The 22,453-nt window shown below is 31.5% G+C and overlaps 1 protein-coding gene and 1 long non-coding RNA gene across 2 annotated transcripts; both read left to right on the forward strand.

Moving 5' to 3' along the window:
• Positions 1–274: 274 nt before the first annotated feature.
• LOC133178097 (uncharacterized) lies at positions 275–19,995 on the forward strand. Its single transcript, XM_061312857.1, has 15 exons — positions 275–347; positions 2,266–2,388; positions 2,535–2,648; positions 4,713–4,790; positions 5,037–5,161; positions 5,455–5,547; positions 6,550–6,766; positions 7,632–7,775; positions 8,073–8,158; positions 8,944–9,014; positions 9,116–9,150; positions 18,045–18,167; positions 18,966–19,079; positions 19,684–19,761; positions 19,988–19,995. Exons 1-15 carry the CDS (start codon positions 275–277, stop codon positions 19,993–19,995), a joined length of 1,482 nt encoding a protein of 493 aa, XP_061168841.1.
• A 64-nt stretch (positions 19,996–20,059) lies between these two features.
• Positions 20,060–20,808, forward strand: LOC133173880 (uncharacterized). Its single transcript, XR_009719076.1, has 3 exons — positions 20,060–20,112; positions 20,299–20,385; positions 20,716–20,808. It is a non-coding gene; the product is annotated as an uncharacterized LOC133173880 (long non-coding RNA).
• The last annotated feature ends 1,645 nt before the right edge of the window (positions 20,809–22,453 follow it).

Consider the following 22,453-nt stretch of genomic DNA (forward strand, 5'->3'; position numbering starts at 1 on the left):
TATGTATATAAGCAATGCTTAGTGTCAGTTCATGAATTTTCAAAATTATGAAAAGGATAATTAAGTATTTTAAACAAGTAAGGACTATTAGGAAATTAACGTGGCTGTGTTGATACTTCCTTCAGACATCCGATTTTTATAAATACTTCCTTCGCATCAGGAACACAAAGTATTTAATTAAATAACAACACAAAAATATACATACAATGTTAAATCATCACAATCCTCACAGATTGAAGGAGACTAGATATTTAGAAATAGGAGAAAATTGATCATGACTTTTTGTAATGGACGATTGATTGAAGAGGAACACTGGCTTGCTCAAGCTAAACAAGAGTCACAAATCAGTAAGTGTTGATTTAGATTTGAACATATTTTATTGTAATTTATAATTACAAAGGGATTGAGCACAAGTTCTGAAAACTTACTACGCCCTCTCCCTCAATAATTGTTCTGATCCCACAAGCTTGTAGTCATTTGTGTGAACATTTTTCTTTGACATATACTGTGTAATCGCTAATGTCCTGGGGGGTTATTTTCGTTGGTTTCGTGGTATGAAGAGTACCCACTAATTCATATCCTCCATGAAATGCTAACTTTTCATAGTTCAATGTGATTTTTTTCTCCTTTAACAACGAAATCAAATCCCCTCGAACCATAAATTTTACCTCAAACCGAAAAAATGACCCCCTAAATAAGGGAATTTACAGTTAGCAAATAAATTAAATGAAACTAGGCTGAAATTAGCGAAAACACTATCGTATCGAAATAAGTTCTTTGTTCCGTACCCTTAAAGCGACAATCAGAATTTCATTGCGATTTTTTTTTTTATTTTAATCAGATTGGCGGGAGATACACTATGTCTTACAGTGTTAAAGCAAAAACAATATGTGTGAAGATTGTCCTCTTTTAAAACTGTCCATATACAAAAATGTCAAGAAATCTGAAACAACCAGTTTTTGTTAAATTTATGAGAATAAATAAAAGATATTTATATCGTGTATATAATATTTGTATTATATCGTATATACACAATTTCAACTCACTGAAAGAAATGACTCTGTCTTTCACTGTATTAACAGATTTCAGCTTTCCTGAATTTCTGCAGCGCCAATTTCAAAACTCCGCCAAATTGACTAATAATACAAGCTATTGTATTTGCGAAAAATGACAACATAGTTGCATTTTACTTTGAAGAACTGTATTCATTTTAGCCTCACATTTTCCAGCACAAAGGAAGCTCTTAATTAATTCAAAAGTCAATAGCTTGCTTTTAATAACATTTGAATAAATATATGTACAGATTACTACAACCTTTAATTAATATTCCATTTTATACTGCTAAATAATTTTGTTATTGGTTTGTATTTTGATATTGTAAACACGGTAAGCTTTTAATATCAAATTCTATTTTGACGTCAAAAAATCAGCCAGCTACAGTGTACCTTAAAGATTTGAGAATAAATTAAAAAAAAAAAACATAAGGCTTCCCGATGTACGTGTAACAAACTGTACATTCAACATTCTGTTTTACTTTTTGGTTGCATTTGCATGATTTTTATAAAATTTCCTTTAAAGAATAGCATTATGCCTTTATTGTGTAACACAAAAAATGCTTTATTTGTTAATGCAGGAATTCACTGTTGCCTAGATTGCAGAAAAAACACATTGTATGCGCAGCCGAATGTTAAGACATTTTATATTAATGTCTGTATAAATAATCGTTTAAAGTAGAGTTAAAAAGGAAAAGTATTGTACACTGTATTCATGATCTACATATCATGGTATGATTCATTGATTAATGATACTTAAGAAATCTGGCTTTTTAAAGCTAGTTTATCGTCAATGAATAGATTAAGGTAAGTGAAAATTGCATGAAAATATATCGCTATTGACGTTTCCGAACCAAAATGTAAACAAATAACAATTTTCACAAACTTTCACGCATTAATTTCTAGGACAAACTGAATGTACATATATGATGTGCTCATAAAATGACGTCCTTTCATGTTTATTTCCATGTCAGTCTGGAACTTATCATTTCTTGTCCTGCATCGTTATGTATGGAACTCCTAAATGACTTCCATTCGGCTGATCTTGTTGGAAAAAAAATCAAAAGATACAAAAAGGAAGATCTTTTTAGGAGCATGCTTGTTCTTCATAGTCTTGGTATTTACATGAAATGCTGAACAGTGTGAGACAAAACATTCAAAAATATAGTGTATATTGAGGATCTTCACATTGATATATACTCATATATTCCAGATAGACAGCTAAGGCCCCAGTATGGTGTTGGGCCCTGTGTTATTTTTATTCTGGATACATCTGCAAGCATTCAAGGGCAAGGTTTCCACGAACTTAAAGATGTTTTTAAAACAATCATCGAGGGTATCTATATTTTGTCATTGATAAAAAAAAAAATTAGACCCTTCAAAGTCGTTGTTACATTTTGCTATCATATGTTGTATTCCTGTGTAATTTCAGCAAATAAAGCAATATTTGATTGTTGTTTACTTACTGTAACATATTTTCAGAGTATTCACGTCATCCTGATATAGATGAAAATGTAGCAGTTATTGTGTGTGGTCAGACTACGAAGTTTCAAAACTATTATACGAATCAGTATCATGAACTTATTCATTGCTTGGGTAAGTGGTCCAGTGTAGTGATATATACATTTATGTAGTAACTACAGAATCTGTAGAATCAAATATTTTTATAGAGTCGTAAATGCGCATGTGTAATGTGTTTCATGTTTTTTGAAGCATTTTACCGATTGCATTAAAGGTATCCGTTGCACAAATAAAAATTAATGCCTGGAAACCCTACGATTTTAAGTTCTATAATTAACATATGGGTCATACCAAATAAAAAAAATTAGGTCATCATGGGCAACGACTCATTTGAGGAAGATAACTCTTGACGGAAACTAAAATGTAAAGAAAATTACAGAATTTGTTATCTTAGACTAATAATTTAATTCCAGCATAATGACACACGAATTACTTTTTGATTGTAATCTTTATATTAGACTAAAGAATATTAGATAAAGAACCATAGCATGAGTGTTATTGAAAAAAATTATTTAACATGTGACAAAATAGTCCTTTTTTGTAAAAGTAAATCTTTATGTTCAAAATGTCACTTGAGACATGCTTTTAACATGGACCATTAACATTTTGAAACGAAATTATTTATAGATGCATTAGAGATGTCTTAAAATATTTCAAGACTAATTATTTTTTGGAGTAAAAAAATGTACGAATCTCATTACTCAATGTACAAAATTGATTTATATAAATGGAAATCGCTTGAAGTTTTGTTTCTTTGAATTTGTAATGTCTAGAATTTTAAAATGAACACAGGAGAATAAATAAATATTCAGGTTTAATAATAGACATTAATTGACAGTAAAAGGGACAATAATTGTATCAAAGCAGAGTGATAAACAATCTATGATACAAAATAACTTAGAAAATAAATTACATGATTTTAATTACATGATAAATAATACTTGTAATAATATAAATGTAGATTAATCTCATTTGGTATGTATGATACTAGTAGATGGTCCTTAATACAGACTAATTAATTTAGGTTAAATTGATAAATTCATCATGTTCATGTGGCAGCAAAAAATTCACACAACTTTGGGACAACATTTTGTTTAACTTTAGATGTTCCAGTCACTCTAGGTTTGCCATCACTGGTTTTTGGAGAAACACACAAGTTAATCCATTTTCCCCCATCCCTGTTAGATCAGCTCTAGATGAGAAAGTGTAGACCCTGACACAGCAATGTTCTCTGCCAGACTCATCTTCATAAAACCTTTACAAATCAGCACCAGCAATTACCCATTATTCTTAGATTTTTCAGCATAGAACATTTCATGTTCAAAATGAAAAAAAAAAAACTATTGTGTGATTGCTTCATACATACATTTTACATCTTAATGTTTAAATTAAAGTTTGCAGCAGAGATAATTCTGTCCAACATGATAACATCGTCTACTGCATAAAGTCAAATATTTCTCTTACACTGTTTCTCGAGCGAATTGACAAATAAATGATTTTAAAACCACAAGATTTGATATACATATAAGTACCAAATAATTTAATAAGACTGTTCATACCTTTAAACGCCTTTCATTTATCGATGGTAGACTTACATGTAGTGTTTCAACATACAACAAGTTGTTCATCTTCTGAGGGCCACCCACACTGTCAGTCATAGCTATAAAAAGATTGATACATTTATGTAACATGCAATTGCTGAAGTATAAAATTACTGAGATGAGTGAACTTGTCAATCTTACATGTATCTATATGTGATGTCACAGTGATGAAAAGTGAGGCGTGAGAAATTAAGCTCCAGTAACATTTTATATTGGTTAATGTCTAAATACGATAACAAATATTAATCATTTTATAAACAAATACATGTATAAAACTATCATTTTGTTTTGCAAATCAAATTCTCGGTAACACCCATGGCTTTCAAAACAAAACTTAATGCACCATATTTCAAAATTTATATTAGATTTTTTTAACTCTCCATTTAGACCTTCAAATATTAAATTTGCACTTGTGCACTTGTATATTCATGCATGATTAATTGTATTCGTATGAAATAAAACAGAGATTTCTACAGACCGGATACCTTAAATCTATTACTAGTATGTCATGAAAATCGTTATTTAAATTATTTTGAAGATGGAGTTGAGTGTGAAGGATTATCGCCCTTAGCTGCAGGACTTCTGCTTTCTATAGGAGCCATCGAAGGGGGTGCTAGTAAGTATTCAATGCATACAAGTTTATGTTACGTGTATATACATGAGGTTCTGGAGATATTCTATATTCACTTGTCTGAAATTAAGGAAAACATTCATTATTTCAATAAAAAGCTAAATCCATATAATAAAAACGATCAGCCTTAATTGATTGACCGGTTTATTATGATGGGCACACACATCTACATGTATGGTGACGGTAATATAGTATATTAGTCAATATTTGGTTCTTTTTTTTCTATACTAGGTCACACTCGGGTCATTCACGAGTTTCATTTAAGAGCCCGGATTGTAGTTATGTCTGATGGAAGACCCACAGACATGAGGATGAAGGGAGAAATTGATGATTCAGAGCTTTTTGAAACAGAAATAGTAAGGTTTTATGACAACTTTTAAAAAAAAATTAAGATTATTAAGAGTAAAAGATGTTTGCTTTACATGTTGAAGTATGATATTTTTTCACTTATTATAAAATTCAGGCAAAATGTCAAGCTTTGCAGGTGGGAATTAAACTTGGCCATGTCCATCCAATTTTTTGCATCCCAATTGGCGTAAGGCCAGATATGGTAAAATATTCTTTATATTTTATTTGATATTAGATGCTATTATGGAGGAAAATATGAATCAAAAGAGCAAGATATCTACTTTACAAGTTTTTCTCGTAGACATTTTTAGAAGCTTTGTCAGCAAGATCAAATGGTGGAAAAGTTGTTTATCCTCACGAAGCCCGACGGTTTGCACGTTACAGCACATATGTGGTAATGTTACAGACATTGTCTGGTTACTTAGACATATCATATATAAAGATGTTTTTAAATTTCCTAAATATGTACTGTAATTTATTTCAAATATTTGCAATTTAGAATGAAGTGGCATTTCTTACGGTCATTTACCCTGACGTAGAGAATATGACAAAGGAAATGATTCTGCATTTCATATCAAGAAGGAGGGCTTTTAAACGCTTTGATGACACTGACATAGTAGGAAAAAATGGAATAAATAAAGCATCATTAATAATATCTGCTACATAATATCGTCACGAAGAGTTATTAAACAATATAATATGTTCATAGAAAATCATTGGTGATTTTTTAAATTTATTGTAAAATGCAAGATAATGAAAAATTGATTTTAAGTTTATACCTTAATGAACGATAGTTTCGTGTAATGTTTTTTTTTTATTCGCGAGAACTTTATTTTCGCATCATTAGCAAAATCGCTCAGAAAAAAAAATTATCCCCGCGTATATAAGTAGTATTAAATGAAATATATATACAACCTAATCCAAATTTGTGAATAATTGTCTCGCTTATAAGTACTAAATAACTATCTAGCAAAAAAAAGTTAACTCGAAAACAAATTTATCTACAGTTAAATAATATTCTTACGGAATCGTATTAGTGCCTAATATTTTTTTTTAAGTTGGTAATTTTTACTTTTAGGTTGGAACTACCAAAGTTATTGTGAAATTATGATGAAAAGAGGGAATTATTTCATTGTGTTTTTACATAGTTACAGAATTGATACATTTAGTTCTGTTGTATTTGTAGCATGTAATATAGTGTTGATTCATCCCCTATATTAAAGGTGAACAATTTTAAAGTTAGAATTACCAACTTTAAAGTTGGTAAAGCCAACTTTAAAATTTGAGAAGCCAAAATTAAGGTTGGAATTACCAGTTTTAGAAAAAAATATTACGTGGCACTAATGCGCTTCCGTATATTCTCTTCGTTTGTTCAATAAACGTGTTTGTATTATAGGATCAGATGTTAGAAATTTTTCGTCGTAGACACACTTTCATATCAGACATATTAGAAATTGCCTCCGATGACGACATTGATGACGAGGAACATTACCAAGAGCTAGACGCCAGTATGCCTCCCTTGGGAACCCGAGTTAAGAGAGGTCTAACTTGGATTTGGAAGAACCAAGACGCAATGGGACCAGGCACTGTAACTGGGCATTCATTGTTGAATGGTTATTATGATAAAAATAGTTTAACATGTATTGAAAAGCACAACTTAGAAAATCTTGCCTTTATTTATACACTGTAGGGCAAACTCTGTCCATGGTATCGTGACTTATTTTATTTTTGTTAAGTTTAAACAGATTAAAGAAGACATTCTTTGGCAAATAAACAACAAACACATCCGTGATATAAGGAGAATGATCTTTTCATGTTTTCTTTGAGAGACTACGTTTTACGTATTCCAATGATAGTTTTTAAGGAGGCTGGGGGGGGGGGGGTCAACAAATTATTCATCAGATATAACTTATTTTTTTTTAGAAATGATATCTTAAGCTGTCAACTATCATTTGGCAAACAAAAATTTAATACATTTCAGTTTTAAAATTTGATCATTTTTGTATATCTTTATATGGAGCTCTTCTTCTAAAGGAGATCAATATAGTCTGAAAATGGCCACAACCACCCAGCCCTCTTGAAACAAAAAGTGATACATCCAGTGCATGGCTTTTACGTTTATTTGATCAGTTAACCTCCTTGATAACTGAAGAGGAACTAGCCTATAGCATCTACATGTAACCTGTATAAAACAAAGGAAAAGCGCATTGGCTTCTCTCTCTCTCTCAAAACTCTTTAATTTTATTATGAAATTCAAAAAGCAAAATATTTTAATCCATTAATTATTTTGATCCTGTTAATGTTTTGTATGATTGTATAAGTTGATCTAATCAGTTTTCCCCAAGGCAAACGCTACGAAAACAAATTTATTAATTGAAGAGGTCAAGATTTAAAAATATTGCTTTTCTACTTCCTACGAATATTTTAACAATTAAGGAACATCTTACCATATAAAAGCATACCACTTCACTAATTTAGCTGGTTGGTTGTACGTTTGCTGGGATCACGGTCTGACATTTAATTATCGATATGGGGACAGATTTTCTGACGTAGAGGTTTGCGATGAACCAAGAATTTTATGCGGCAACGAAATAATTGCTCCGGGGTGTCTTGTTCAGAGAGGTACACCATTTTTTTTTAAATAAAAGTAATTTTCAAGATTTTCCTTTATACATACATTTACACCCACTTAATATATCTCCTTTATTCCTTAAGAAGACCATAGTCGATTATTAGTCTGTAAACACCACTCAGCATATCAAATTTCCTGAGCAGTGGCTCTTCCATCAATGAAACGTACATAAAGCTTACGCGGTTATGCATTTTTTTCTGCAACATAAATTCCCGTACTGACAAACATAAAAGGCATTTTATTCTTTAGTTTATGCTGATGATCATTACATTTATTCTCATATATAGGACCTGACTGGAAATGGGGCAATCAAGATGGAGGGTCCGGTACCGTTGGCATGGTGTATAGAGTGACAAACAACTCAACTATTTATGTAAATATTAACAATGATTTATGCTCTTGCAATAATTTATTATTCGTTTGGGCGAAAGCAATTATGTTTAAGATCTACAATTATGCTGGTTCTTTCTATCAGCCTTTTCAGCACTAGATACACAGGAAGGTAGGGACTGGATGTATTCTGTCTACACTTTTCGTCATGCGTTAGTTTTTCCATAACGAAGTTTTAAAAAATAGCTTTTTTCAACGAAAGGCATCGACTTTTTAACAGCAGATGCAAGTATTATTTGTTTCCGTTAAAAACAAAATCTTCACGAAACTATATATAGCACAGCTGCTATTCGCCATTATCGCATAGGATTGTAAAAGTGAAGGAATTCTGGGAAGGTTTTCTTGTCGAATATGCAGTTTTCAGTTTGCCGTTCGCCCTGCATGTTTTGCAAAGTTATTACAGTCGCCTTCGTGGCACAGTGGTTTTAAGCGTTACGCTCTCGAAGTCTCAGAGTAAAGATATATGATCCTTGCTTCATGGGGACAAGAAAGATTCCTCACTGCTTAATGGTCATGTCTAAATTCGCATCCATCCATAAGCAATTGGTGACGTCTCAATATGAGTTAAAAATTCTTGAAGGGATAAATCAAGCTATTTTTTTTACTATGCTTTCAATATTCTAAAGTTAGATCGTTGATTAAATTTTTCTAAGCATTAGTCTAAACATTTGAAGTATGTCAATTCAAATATGCAGTTAAATTCTATTATTAATCATTCAAACAGCATATCTATTATTAATCATCCAAACAGCATATTTCTTCTTTAAGGTGAGATGGCCCAATTCAGTAAGAAGTAATTACAGGTTTGGTTATGAAGGAAAGTACGATGTACAACTTTGGTAAGTCTCTATTCTGGAAATATAAGGCTAGGTCAAGGTATCAAACCTTTCATGTGAATAGATACATGTATTGTATCTTCTTTCTTTTTTTAATCATTCAGTGATCCCTATACAGATGGAAAAAAATCTTTCAGAAGTAAGTTGTCTCTTTGATCACAATACATTGTGTAATTATAAAGACAAAGCTTACCATTGTTCTGTGCTTCAAAAAAGTATAAAGATTGTGATATCAATATTTGAAAACGAATAATTACACTCAACTCTGATATTGTGTTGGATACATGGGGTAAAATAAAATATTTCCATCGAAAATTTCCTAAAATCAGCTGAACACACCTCAGAACCATACGCATGCAGGACAGAATCGAGATGTAGGAAGAATCTACATGTAGATGGTTTAAAGCGGATTTGGATATGGAAAGATGCTTCTGGAAAGTGGAATCCATATTCTGATCAGGTCAACGATACAATTAACAGGAATTATGATAGAAATCAACACTGCACGGTTCTCATAAAAATGGCAGGTCAAACGTAAGGTTTTAGGTCATGCTTGGTAATTCCTAGTTATTTTAAATGCAGAATGACAATTTTTTGAAAACTTTTGTGTCTTTTTTAAATAAAATTTGTTCTTTTGTGTTCTCCTCACAATTAGATACAGAGTGGTGATGTCCAAAAACAAGCAAATCAACATTCGATCCAAGGAGATAAATGAAGTGTCATGGAAATGGGACTGAATGAATATTGTGTACAAGATAACTATGACGAATTATGATGTGATATAAAGTATACATTTATAAAAATAATATTTTTAAATAAAGTCTGTTATCTCTTATATATATGTAGGAGGGTTGTCCAGAAGTTTGTGGACAAATGCTTAATTTTCTTAATAAAGTCCGTAATGGCAAACGTGTACGATAATATCTTAATACATGTATAGACCATGATTTAGTAAATATATAAAAAATTAAAACAATGCATACTATTTTATGAACGTTATAGGTGTAAATACTTTGTATATGCAACCAGCACGGCCAAGTCTGACGTAACGTTAATTTCATGATAACGTCAAAAATATGGATTTATGTGATTGAATTTTTATCACATGTTCATGGACACACGCTAATTTTCTTTATTATGCCACACTGCCAAGTGTGTGCAATCATATTTATGTATAGACCATAATTGATTTAATTTTTGAAGTTCAAAACAATTCAATAATTTACGAGCGTAACCAATATAAAAACTTCGTATACACAGGCTGCACAGTCCAGTCCGACGGCGCTAGATTTATAACAACGTCATTAATAGGGATATCTTTTTTTTTCATCAAATAACAGTGGTTTTCCTCTTCTTGTAGTGTCTCCGAAATTTAACACACCGTTGAAAAATCGTATATACCAATTACAAATCAATGAACTAAATATATTCCATTAATTTCAAGTTGTATAAATATTTTGTGTCTGACGTCGTTTCAACCATATTAAACATAATTGTATGACTGAGCGCTGTTCCGTTCGGATTGCCGACGTCGCTTTTTCTGTCAATTTTTGAAACACATTTCTTGAGGTTTTCGCTTAATATTCTCACTGTCTAATTAGTAAGCGATACTAAAGATATCAAAAAATGACGATAACCGCTTTGTGTGCGATATACTTATTTTTTATTAAGATTTGACTTGTTTTATAAAAAAAAACAATCATTTTAATCAGACACTTCATTTAAAAGTGTATGGCATTTTAACCTTGGTCCGTGCGCACTATCTGCGACCTTAAATGACCGCGATTTTTACAAAAACATTAAGTTCAAACAATAAAGACCAAACTACTCTGACTTTTATTTTCATAACTAATATTTTGGTATACAATAAGTGCATCTTGAACCATTCATTTTGACAAAAACGCCGTTGTTCACGAACTTTTTGGACAACCCTCGTATATATATATATATATATATATATATATATATATATATATATATATATATATATATATATATATATATATATATATATATATATATATATATATATATATATATATATATATATATATATATATATATATATATATATATATATATATATATATATATATATATATATATATATCTATATATATACACATGTATATATATATATATATATATATATATATATATATATATATATATATATATATATATATATATATATATATATATATATATATATATATATAATAGGAAAAGAAAACACCGTAAAGCTTTAGCGCTTTCATTTTCAATCTTCAGAAGCTGTACAAAAATGTATACACAACAATATCATAGTAACAGTGATTGTGACGTCAATTGCATTCTGTAGTTACGGGGACTTATTTTAAGCTAACTTCTTTCTTTAAAATCATTTTTCTTTCAAGGACACATGTACGTTTTAGGTGGGGCATATGTGTATTCTTAACGATCATGAGTAATGTTTTGATACAAGACTGAGGTTTGCAGGGCATATGCCTTTCCCTGCAAAAGTAAGTCTTGTTTGGTATATCTGCAATTTCACAATTTTAAGTTTTTTTTACCAGTGCTGTATTTATTTTCTCCTTGAGGTCTAAACTTGAGTAATTAGACTTAATCAAGAACATGGCGGTTTTAGACTAGAAGGATTAGGTGTTGTTGAAATTATGTAATCACATCAAAGATAAAAAAAATTAAATATTAAGGGTTACATAATATACATAATCAGAGATGCATAATTGTATATCAATTATTTAATAAGGTAATTGTAACATAATCATTTATTGTGATCTACATCACTATACGTAATCTAAATTGGAATTAATTAATAAAGTCACAATAGTGGCAGAGTGGAAATACCTGTTGTTTCTTTGTAATTATGCATTTACATGTATAAGATGGAGGGCTCCTGTGGATGAAGGCTAATGCATTCCTAATGCAGGAATATGCATAGAAAAAAGAACACTACGCGGAGAATCAGACGGATTCGGACATTATCAAACGTTTAAATTCGGATGAGTGGAATGAATGCATTATTTTCCTACGAAAACTACTACAGAAAAGGGGCATTACTCTTGTCATTTATGTAAATTTTGCATAAAATTTTGGTGCAACAAATTCAAGAAATGGCTTAAATCAAATGTGGATTCTAAAACAACTCACAACGGACTTTTGAAAATTAAAAAAATTAAAGCCTTTCAAACATCAATAGCAACAAAACATGACTTTTCTGCTCTTTATACAACCATTCCTCACGATAAATTAAAGATCAGGCTTTTTGACATCATAGGCAACTGCTTCACCAAAAAATGGAACTCGAAATGTTCATATCTTTTGATCGGTCATCTGTTAGTTACCCTGTTTGAAATTAACCGGATTCTACAAGTACTCAGTAATTGACATTAAAAGGTTGCTGGAGTCCCCTGTTGACAACATCTAAGACCAAGTCTTCCAACAAACTAATTTTGCTCCTTTATTACCAGTTTTATATTCCTATGAAGCAGAATTTATTAAAAATCTTCAACATGAGAAGAAGAAAACACTTGCTATGGCCGCCTTCATCTCGAAATTGAGATATGTCGACAACGTTTTATCAAATAATAATTATAGTTTCTTCCATTCATATTATGACTCGATATATCCCTGTGAACATGAATTAAAAGACACCACGACTCTGTCCCATCTGTTTCATATTTGGATGTTTTACTGAATCAGGCTAAAAAGACGATAATAGTAAACATACAACTTAACTGCATGACATACGAGAGGACTTCAGCTTTTTTTTAAAGTCAGCTTTCCTTATTTTTTTAGCAATATTCATATGGCGTTTACGTCTCCAATCCTATTCGATAATTAAGGACGTACGCAACGTACTTTACCTAATGATAATTTTTCAAGATATTCTTAATTTAAGATTATGGTGCCATCAGATGTTCATAGACAAAAAATCAGCATGCATTACCAGGGGTTTAGAAAAGATATCAATTGATGGAAATTCTTGTATAATTCAAAGAAAAATATACAAAAATTACTAAACATATATTCTTAATGTTATGTTTATCAAAACCTGTTTCAGAAGAAGTGTACAACAGCATATATAGACATTAAAATGTTGCACACAGTTCCTTAAGTATTGGAACTCTTCAACTCCAAGGAAAAAGACAATAAAGATCAAACTATGTTGCGTATGTCCTTAATGGCAGGCTCTGAGTACGATCAATTTTTAAACAGAAACAGGCTATTGACAGATAAATTGATGATACAGGGATTTCAACAATTTTAGGTCAGCATTTTGTTAATTCTATGATCTCTATGATCGTTATAACGACATTGTTAGCAAATATAACCTATCGATAGGTTGTATTTTGAACTAACATATTTTATAACAATTGATAGACCTTTATACTAAATTTGACAAAGAAATATTCCGTCTGCCCAATCAATACAAAGGTATCGGTCAACATGGGATGCTAATTTCTTCTAGGTACCTAATTCAATCTCTGGAATTTCCGGAGTAAAGTGTTTTATGCCCTGTTCACAGATTTGTTTTGTTTGTAGGGTTTCTTTTAGAACGATTACTGCTCATTATCTTTAACTTTTTCATTAAATGACAGTAAAAGGCAGATTACAGGCCTGCAGGTCAAAGTGTTTGAAGACGGTTTCCATGGCAACGGAATGGCTGGTCAATTTCAAAATCAATTTTTTAGTAATACAGTTGCCTTCCAGTAGTAAATATAGACATTTTAATTTCTTAATGGTTTAAAAATAAATTAGAAAAATCATCCTACTTTGTTGAAATATAAGGAAGTTAGAGCAATGTAAAATTTCAGACAATTAAATCACAGCAGACATGCATGCACTTGTTTTCACAAATTTAGAATTTCAATATCGATCACATTGTAGGATTTTATAATGTTTGATTTTATATTTAATTTTTAAAAAAATGTCAAAATATAAAGAAGTTATAGGCCAGGGATTATTGTTCTAACAAATTAGAACGTTAGAACGAAGTACACATGCATGCGCGTGTGTTCATTAAAATTCAACTATGCCACTGTTCTCCATAATGTATCCTTTCGAATTCTTTTCAGCAGTGGGTTCAAAGTGGGCATTCAAATGTGTCAGGAGGTAAAACAGATTAGATGGTATATCGTCCAAGGGGTAAATCTTTGTAACATCAATCTTAAGATTCGATGGTCCTTTTATTTAGATCTACTAACATCAGTTAACACGAGTTTTTCCTGTCTAATGCGGAGATGTTTTCTTTCCAAAATCCAATCCTCTACACATCATTCGTTATGTCTCTAAATACTGTTATTTGGTATTCCCTGATAACCGTTTTCAAACAGTACCTGACAGAGTATCTGTTTGGGTACGAAAAGTGTAGGCTAAATTTTAGTAACTGCCCAATATACAGACTACACATTATTGCTGAATTAACTCATAGATTGTAAAACTTATGAATTTCCTGATTTTTTTTTCAATGTACGTATCCCCCTAGTTCAAATAATTAGTGTAAGAATAGTTCATAAAAGATCTGCACCTCAGGCAAGATAGCGAACTCAAGAAATTTACATGTACATTCCCCACTTAAGGACAAAGAAAAAATTGGATGACTGAAGAAAGAAAAGGATGGAACATGATTTTTCACCTTTTTGTCCTAAATCATTAGGTCTCTTTTGCAGTAACAAGAAGTTGGGGTTTAATTTTTGTTGTTTACTGCCACGAAAAAATCAATATATATACTACAGTATCATGATTTTATCTTCACAACTATTTCCATAATTTGCTTTCTTTATTACTACGGCATCATTTTCAACTACATGTATAATAAAAGTTTTATTCAACCTTACTATCTTTGATTTTGGACTAAAATTTCAGCGAGTAATTTTTCTTTCTGACAACTTATGTAATATTGCTCATTAATTAGAGCTTTTTTAAAATTATATTATACATGTATATTATGCATGGACCATGAAATTATAACTACAATAAGATGCTGAGTTACAACATTCTTTATTGCGCCGTTGTTATTAATATATTTTGGAACAGCTTCTTGTGCCCATTTTTTTTTTTAAAACTCTACTCAAAATAACCCTCGAATGAGAGATTTTTCACTCTAGAATTACGGAAGCGTTTTAGTGCCATGTAATTTTTTTTAAGTTGGTTATTCAGACTTTAAAGTTGGAATTACCAACTTTAAGGTTGGAAAAGCTAACTTTAAAGTAAAAATTATACCAACGTTAAAAAAATATTACCTGACACTAATATGCTTCCGTATAGAATATCTTTGCAGTCATTAAAAGTATGAAAAATCAATTTAAAAAGCATTGCATACAAAGTACAAATAAAAAAAAGCAACAGATATCTTTGCGAAAATAAGAGAAATCTGCAAAACTGGATACTATATGGGTAGTGATTTACTATAGTGACAGCGATGAAACCATTGTGATAACTATTATACTTCGGTGATAGTTTTGCAAACTTTGTGATAATTTTCATAATTTGTGAATCTTTGATTTACTAGAGTATTTTTTTTCGGGGGGGGGGGCACAAAAAATTCATTTGAATACAGCCTATAGGTATACATATAATTCTTGAGTCTCTTTAAAAACAGCAATCAAGAATATACGAATCTTTAATTGACGAAAAGTCAACATTCCGCTGTAACGCCTAACATTGTAAGCAGATCTACTGAGTTACCCTGGAATTGATTTATAATCATCATATTTTATTCTGCATGAATCACATGATTCTAGTTCACACACACACACACACACACACACACACACCCTAACACACACACACACACCCTCACACACACACACACACACATATATATATATATATATATATATAGAAAGCACAAAGAATTTCACTTTTATAAGGATACCCACTTCCGCCCCAGCCCGGGGTTGAACTCTCGACCTACGGAATCTGTCTCCTAGCAGTACAGGAACAGCGCGCTAGACCGCTCGGCTATCTAGGCAAGTCGAAAAACTTGCTTTTGATGCCGATGGAATTCTCGCGGCGCTGCCCTACACTACACGGTCATTGAGAATGGAAGTGAGACACAGTTATTTGGACATTAGTTTTATTAGAGGATCGTTACCAATACACGTTGTAATGAAATTAATTTTTATTTATAAAGCACTTTTTACAACAACTCTTAAACTAACATAACTGCCCTAAGTGAAGAAAATATTAATATAGAAAGCACAAAGAAATTCACTTTTATAAGGATACCCACTTCCGCCCCAGCCCGGGGTTGAACTCTCGACCTTCGGAATCTGTCTCCTAGCAGTACAGGAACAGCGCGCTAGACCGCTCGGCTATCTAGGCAAGTCGAAAAACTTGCTTTCGATAGCCGATGGGATTCTCGCGGCGCTGCCCTACACTACACGGTCATTGAGAATGGAAGTGAGATACAGTTATTTGGACATTAGTTTTATTAGAGGATCGGTCCGCCTTTAAGTCCGTTGTATTTTTTAATTTAGAAGGATTGACCCACTAAAAACCAATCTTTGTATAACTCGAGTATAAGTCGGATAAAGAGTTTTGGACAAAAGTTTAACTCCCAAAACATTCGACTTATAGGCGAGTATATACGGAAAATAGATAGATAGTATAAATCCACACAGTCACGTAGTCGTGTATCAAACAAATCACAAATCAGAAATAAGCTCTACGGGTTTGATTTTCATCTTCAGGAGTTTGACAAATGAAATAAAATTTCTACTGTTAGCGCTTTCAGCCATTTTGGTTCTTCAAACAGTGATGCTAATGACGTCATGATAATATTAGGCATTAAGAAGTCATAACAAAGTTTGTGGTAGCGACTGCACTTTTTCAATGCAGTTAAAATACAATGCATATTAACATTTAGAAATAATATAAAATTGATATATTTACTAATTTGAAAATTTATAAAAAGAAAAGTTCTATGTTTATAAAATAAAAATTTTTAAAAAACAATAAAATTATAAATGTATAAAAAACGGGAAAATTTTAAATGTTCCTTTACCACGCTCATGGAAATGTTCTGAACATGGGGGTGAATCTGACAGTTTCGCCCCTGATATGGTGTTTGTGAACCCTCACTCGTGCGTTGAGTTGATTTGTTTGTCCTATATAACATTTGCCACAGGTTGGGCATGATGCACAATAAATCAAATTTGTAGATTTACAATTCATACTGGTATTTGGCTTCACGTGTGAGTTTATTCAGGAGGACCAACAGGTTACATTTAAAAACGGGAAAGATTAAAACCAAATACCACTATGAATTGTAAATCTTCAAATTTTAATTTACTATGCAACATGCCCAACCTGTGACAAATATTATATAGGACAGACAAATCAACTCTGAGCATTATTTCAATTTGCAATGTGGTTTTTATTTTGAAATGCATATTCCACCACTAATAAAATAACATGTCGCGGGTTCGAATCCACTGTATGATGTGGAGACTGTTTCTTCGGAATAGACCGCGTAAACCGAGATTCTGTGTCGCAGTAGGTGCTGGCACAAAAATGACCCCTAACTGCTCAAAGGTCGTATGAGCCGTCCAATGGCAAATGGTGCCTTCCTTATGTGTAAAATTCTCGAAGAAACGCAAGCAAACAAACAAAACAACATTTAGGTAATAATAGTAATTAAACAGTTAACCCCCTCCCTAAAATATGAAGGAACAGGAAATAAGGCTAAAAATAATCATATTAGAATTATGCCGGAAAGATATATTATCCGTCCTTGTTGTACTTGTGTTTATTCTGAAAATCCATTTATCAATGTATGTTCAGATAGGTATATGGGAAACGATAGCAATAAATCTCTAGATTACTTATAACTGTTTATCCTGCGTATCAAATACATGTTTCTTCACAATCATGGACTACGCTTTGGAGAGTGCACAACAATTTTGGCGACAGCAATCATATATCGATGCGATAAAAAGTATGTTCAAAACAACATTAGATAAAAACCTCTTTAATTTACTTTTTTGTGATGTAGATAATGACATAATCTGAAATAATTTGTTGTAGATCGTGAACGAAGGTATCAACAAGGGAGAGGGGCATGCAATATATTTATACTAGACACGTCCTCCAATGTGGGAGAAGAGGGGTTCATACAAATGAAAGAAACTTTCTTCACTATCATGGATGGTACATTTGATACAATGATTTAGTTCATTTTCTTAATCACTGGTCCCGTGTTGCCCAGGGTTTTGTGACGAAGGAGCTCTGAAACCATAATGGTCAAGAACATGTCTAAACTTTAACTACATCCCCCCTGCCACCTCATAGGGATTGATGTATGGTTGATATATTCTTACTTGAGGATTAAATGATGCAAAAGGTGAAGATAACGGACAGTGATTAAAAACAAAATCTATAAACAATAAAAATTGTGAACATGGCATAAAAACGGACCCGCGGAAATTCCAGAGGTGGGATCAGGTGCTTTGGGGGAGAAAGCATCCCCTGTTGACCGGCGACACCCCCTGTGAGCCCTATATATTGATCAGCTAGACGGAACATTCCGTAGTAAAATTAAGTATAAAAACAAAAACCTTACAATTGGTATGAAACACGTAGGTCAAAATGCGACCCAGTGATTTGTTATATTTGTTAGCAAGGTCATAATAGCGACGATAAAAATGCTGACTTTAAATGATGTTGGGAAATATCTGTAAGATTAACTTATTTTTCAGTAGCTCGCCTCGGTTTAAAATTGATCGTGCTCAAATCATGCTCATGAGTATTGAATAAGTTGGGAGACGTAAAATCCATAAACAGGTGAACAACGAGGAAACAATTTCTTTGTGCAGCTCACACATTAATAGGAAATTTTAAGCTTGAAACTCCGCTCAGCCCAAATAAGCTCTTTTCTATCAATTAAAAAGTGTAATACATTATCTCTTATGTATATAATTTCTTGTATGTATGAATTATGTGTTTCAGAATATGCAAAACATCCAGGCATTGATGAAAATGTTGCGGTGGTGATTTGCGGGAAAATAACAGCATTCAAGCATTACTACTCTAATCGATACTCTCGATTAAAGCATTGTATCGGTAAATCTTTTGAAAAAGTTACACCATAAAGAATTTTTTTTATCAAACTAGTGTGTGGTTTTATGATTTTTTTTCCGATAGTGTACATCACCAAATTTTGGTGACACGTTATTTTTGCGAGATAGGTATTAGCTTTTCATAATCGGGGAAAAAAAATCACGAATTCTGGTCCTCGCTATATAATCCATATAAAATAAAAAAAAAAATACTCGCGAGAATGAAATTTTCGAAATCAGAATGCCTCGTTCAATTACGCGAAAATAAAGTTTTTGTTAATAAAAAAAAAAAATAGATATACAGTATTTGAAGTACTTTGTCTGAAGTTTTCATGTTCTTTTGTTGTCTTTAAAGTTTTTATTTTGCCAAAATACTTGTTGATTTATCCATGAAATAGAAGAACAAGATCATTCATGTTCTTTTATTGATTTACTAAAATTGTCTTTAATTTTTTTTATCATACAGCCAATATCCACTAGGTCTTTAGTATTTCTTCAGATTTACTATTTGAAGTTTCAAATATATACTGCATCCTATTAAACTTTGCAGTGCATTCCCGTCATCTACTTGAAAATTAAGGTTTTAAGGACAACATTTTTTTTTACAGATGATATCGAGTATGGTGTACCCTGTCCTCTTACTGCAGCTTTTATTTTATCAGAGGGAGGAATTGTCAATGGTGCAGGTATGTATTCTAATTATTACTTTATGATATCAAATACTCCCTTTGTCTCCCGAAAATCTTAAGATTTTATTGACTTTGCCTCTCTTAAAAAATTACAAGGGAAGTATTTTTCAGGGGAAGTATTAAAACACATTTTAATAAAAGTAAAGACACATGTAATCAAACTTTTTATTTTCAAAAAGAAGATAAAGGTCATTTTAAAAATACATTTTATTACATGTTGTAGGTTTTTAAAGGAGGATGGGGGATTTTCATGCACATCCACGGCTCATTGTTATTTCTACAGGGAGACCTACGGATTTTACCACCATGAAAGACACAAAAAACTTGTCGATACGAAGACCCGCTGAGGTTTAAATATTTTATATTTAATCAAACTAAAGTTTGACTAAACATGATAGAGATTTATTACTTTTTCATCCAACAAATTTTATTTGTGCACACATTCAAGCGGAATTTTTTTCAGTAAGTAATATTGTTATAATTGTGCAAAGTAATTTTGATTCAGTTAGAGATAATTTGGCATTATACATTCAGGTGAGAGACCATTGGCATCAGATGGCAAGAAATATTGGACGGGTTCATCCAATTTTTTGTATTCCAGTCGGTAATAATCCAGACCTGGTAGGATTGCCTAAGAGTGTTCTTGATTTAAAAAACAATTATTTATACGGTATTTTTCACAATTGTATGATTGAAATGATTCAAGTAAGAAAGAATGGAATTTTTCAATATAAACGTCATTAAACCATTTAGACTGTTTTAATACGTAACAGGAAGATATTGTGATACATTTATAAGGAGTGAAATGTTATGATATTTAAACAATTAAAGTATATATATATATATATATATATATATATATATATATATATATATATATATATATATATATATATATATATATATATATATATATATATATATATATATATATATAGACTTTTTCAACAGGCGAATTTAGGATTTATATCTGCTCTTTCCAGAGGAGGAAAGATTGTTCGTCCACATGAGGCCAAACAATTTGCAAAATTTACTGAAAATATGGTAAAACAAAATCAAATTTTTCCATGAAATGCATTTATAATGTTAAAGATTTTATGAGTATTTTATGACATTATATTTTAAGAGTAGCATACCGATGACATACTCTACAATCAAAACAGTTGCGTGTATTTAATTGGAAAAATATGTTAAAATACAATATCATTCTTATCCATTTCAGGAAGTTGCAGCATTGCTTACATTTTCAACAACTATCGATAGATTAGACAGAAGGACAATTGCAGATCTGGTGTCTCAAGTTATGCCCACCAGGGAGTTCACTGAAATGGATAAGGTTTTAACAAGTTTTATATATATATATATATATATATATATATATATATATATATATATATATATATATATATTAATTTAGCCTTCATGTTTTGCTATAATTTGTTTGCTAATATTGTGGGAATCATTAAACCCTATAAGGCAATGTTTTACTCAAAAAATTAACTGAAAGTAAACTTTACAATGAATCATTGCAGGACGATATTTTCGACATTTGTTCAATGAAATCAGTTTTTATATCCATGGATGAGATCCGAGCAGAGAATGACAAATATGAGACGGACACGCATTCCCGAGATCTGGATCCGAATATGCCTCCATTAGGCAGTAGGGTGAAAAGAGGTCCAGACTGGATGTGGAAAAATCAAGATCAGCATGGCCCTGGAACAGTAGTTGCACATTCAAAATACGGCAGGCTGACTTTTTTTACGCTACCTGAACCAATGTTTCAGGTCATAATATATATATGATTGTTGGTGTGGAAGCACCCTGAGGTAGAGTAGATTCAAGTTTGTTTAAATCATGAACTGTGGGGTATAATGGGGGCACAATGGGCGATTAAAGTTTACACAGGGATATAGAGAAGAAAAATTCTTTGAATATACAGTAAGGCCATGATTAGTTATATATATATATATATATATATATATATATATATATATATATATATATATATATATATATATATATATATATATATATATATACATTTGCAAATGTTTTTTTTATATAACACTATTAAAAACAACGTGTATCTATATCCGTATAAACAAGGGTTCCTCGCGTCATAAACGTTCGACGTAATTTCTCAGTGACGTCATAAAGGGTCGACGCGCAATCAATGGATTAAATACGTGCCGTTGGGTTTGAAAAAATAAACCATTTCACGCGTTAAAGATTGTAATCAGGAAATAATAAAATAAGAATAAGTCATAAATGTAAATATAAGTAATAATGTATCATTTTTAAACATCTATCTAACGCTAAAAAATCTTTACTTGTCATGTGAAAGAAATGTAAAAGTTATGACACCTTCCCCGTCATTTCAGCTCAAGCATGCAGTGACTTGAAGTCATATGCTATTATGACGTCATATCTAGGTAGTTCAGAGAAGTTACTACAGTTGGAACAGTTTGATATTTTACGGACAGCCTTATCGCAGACGCGAAAGTTTTAAATAGGAATAGAGGGAAATTCTTATAAAGAAAGCAGGGCAAAAAATGATTTTTATGATTTGATATGGCTTAAGTGTTTTTTCACAATATACTTTTCATGACTGAAACCAATGTCATATAAGTACATCAACTTTCAAACCACGAAAATGCCAAATGTAGACTCACTGCAATCAAATTAC

This window comes from Saccostrea echinata, unplaced genomic scaffold, assembly GCF_033153115.1.
Source record: "Saccostrea echinata isolate AGI-Se365-2 ecotype Australia unplaced genomic scaffold, CSIRO_AGI_Sech_v1 ptg000002l, whole genome shotgun sequence".
NCBI lineage: Eukaryota > Metazoa > Mollusca > Bivalvia > Ostreida > Ostreidae > Saccostrea > Saccostrea echinata.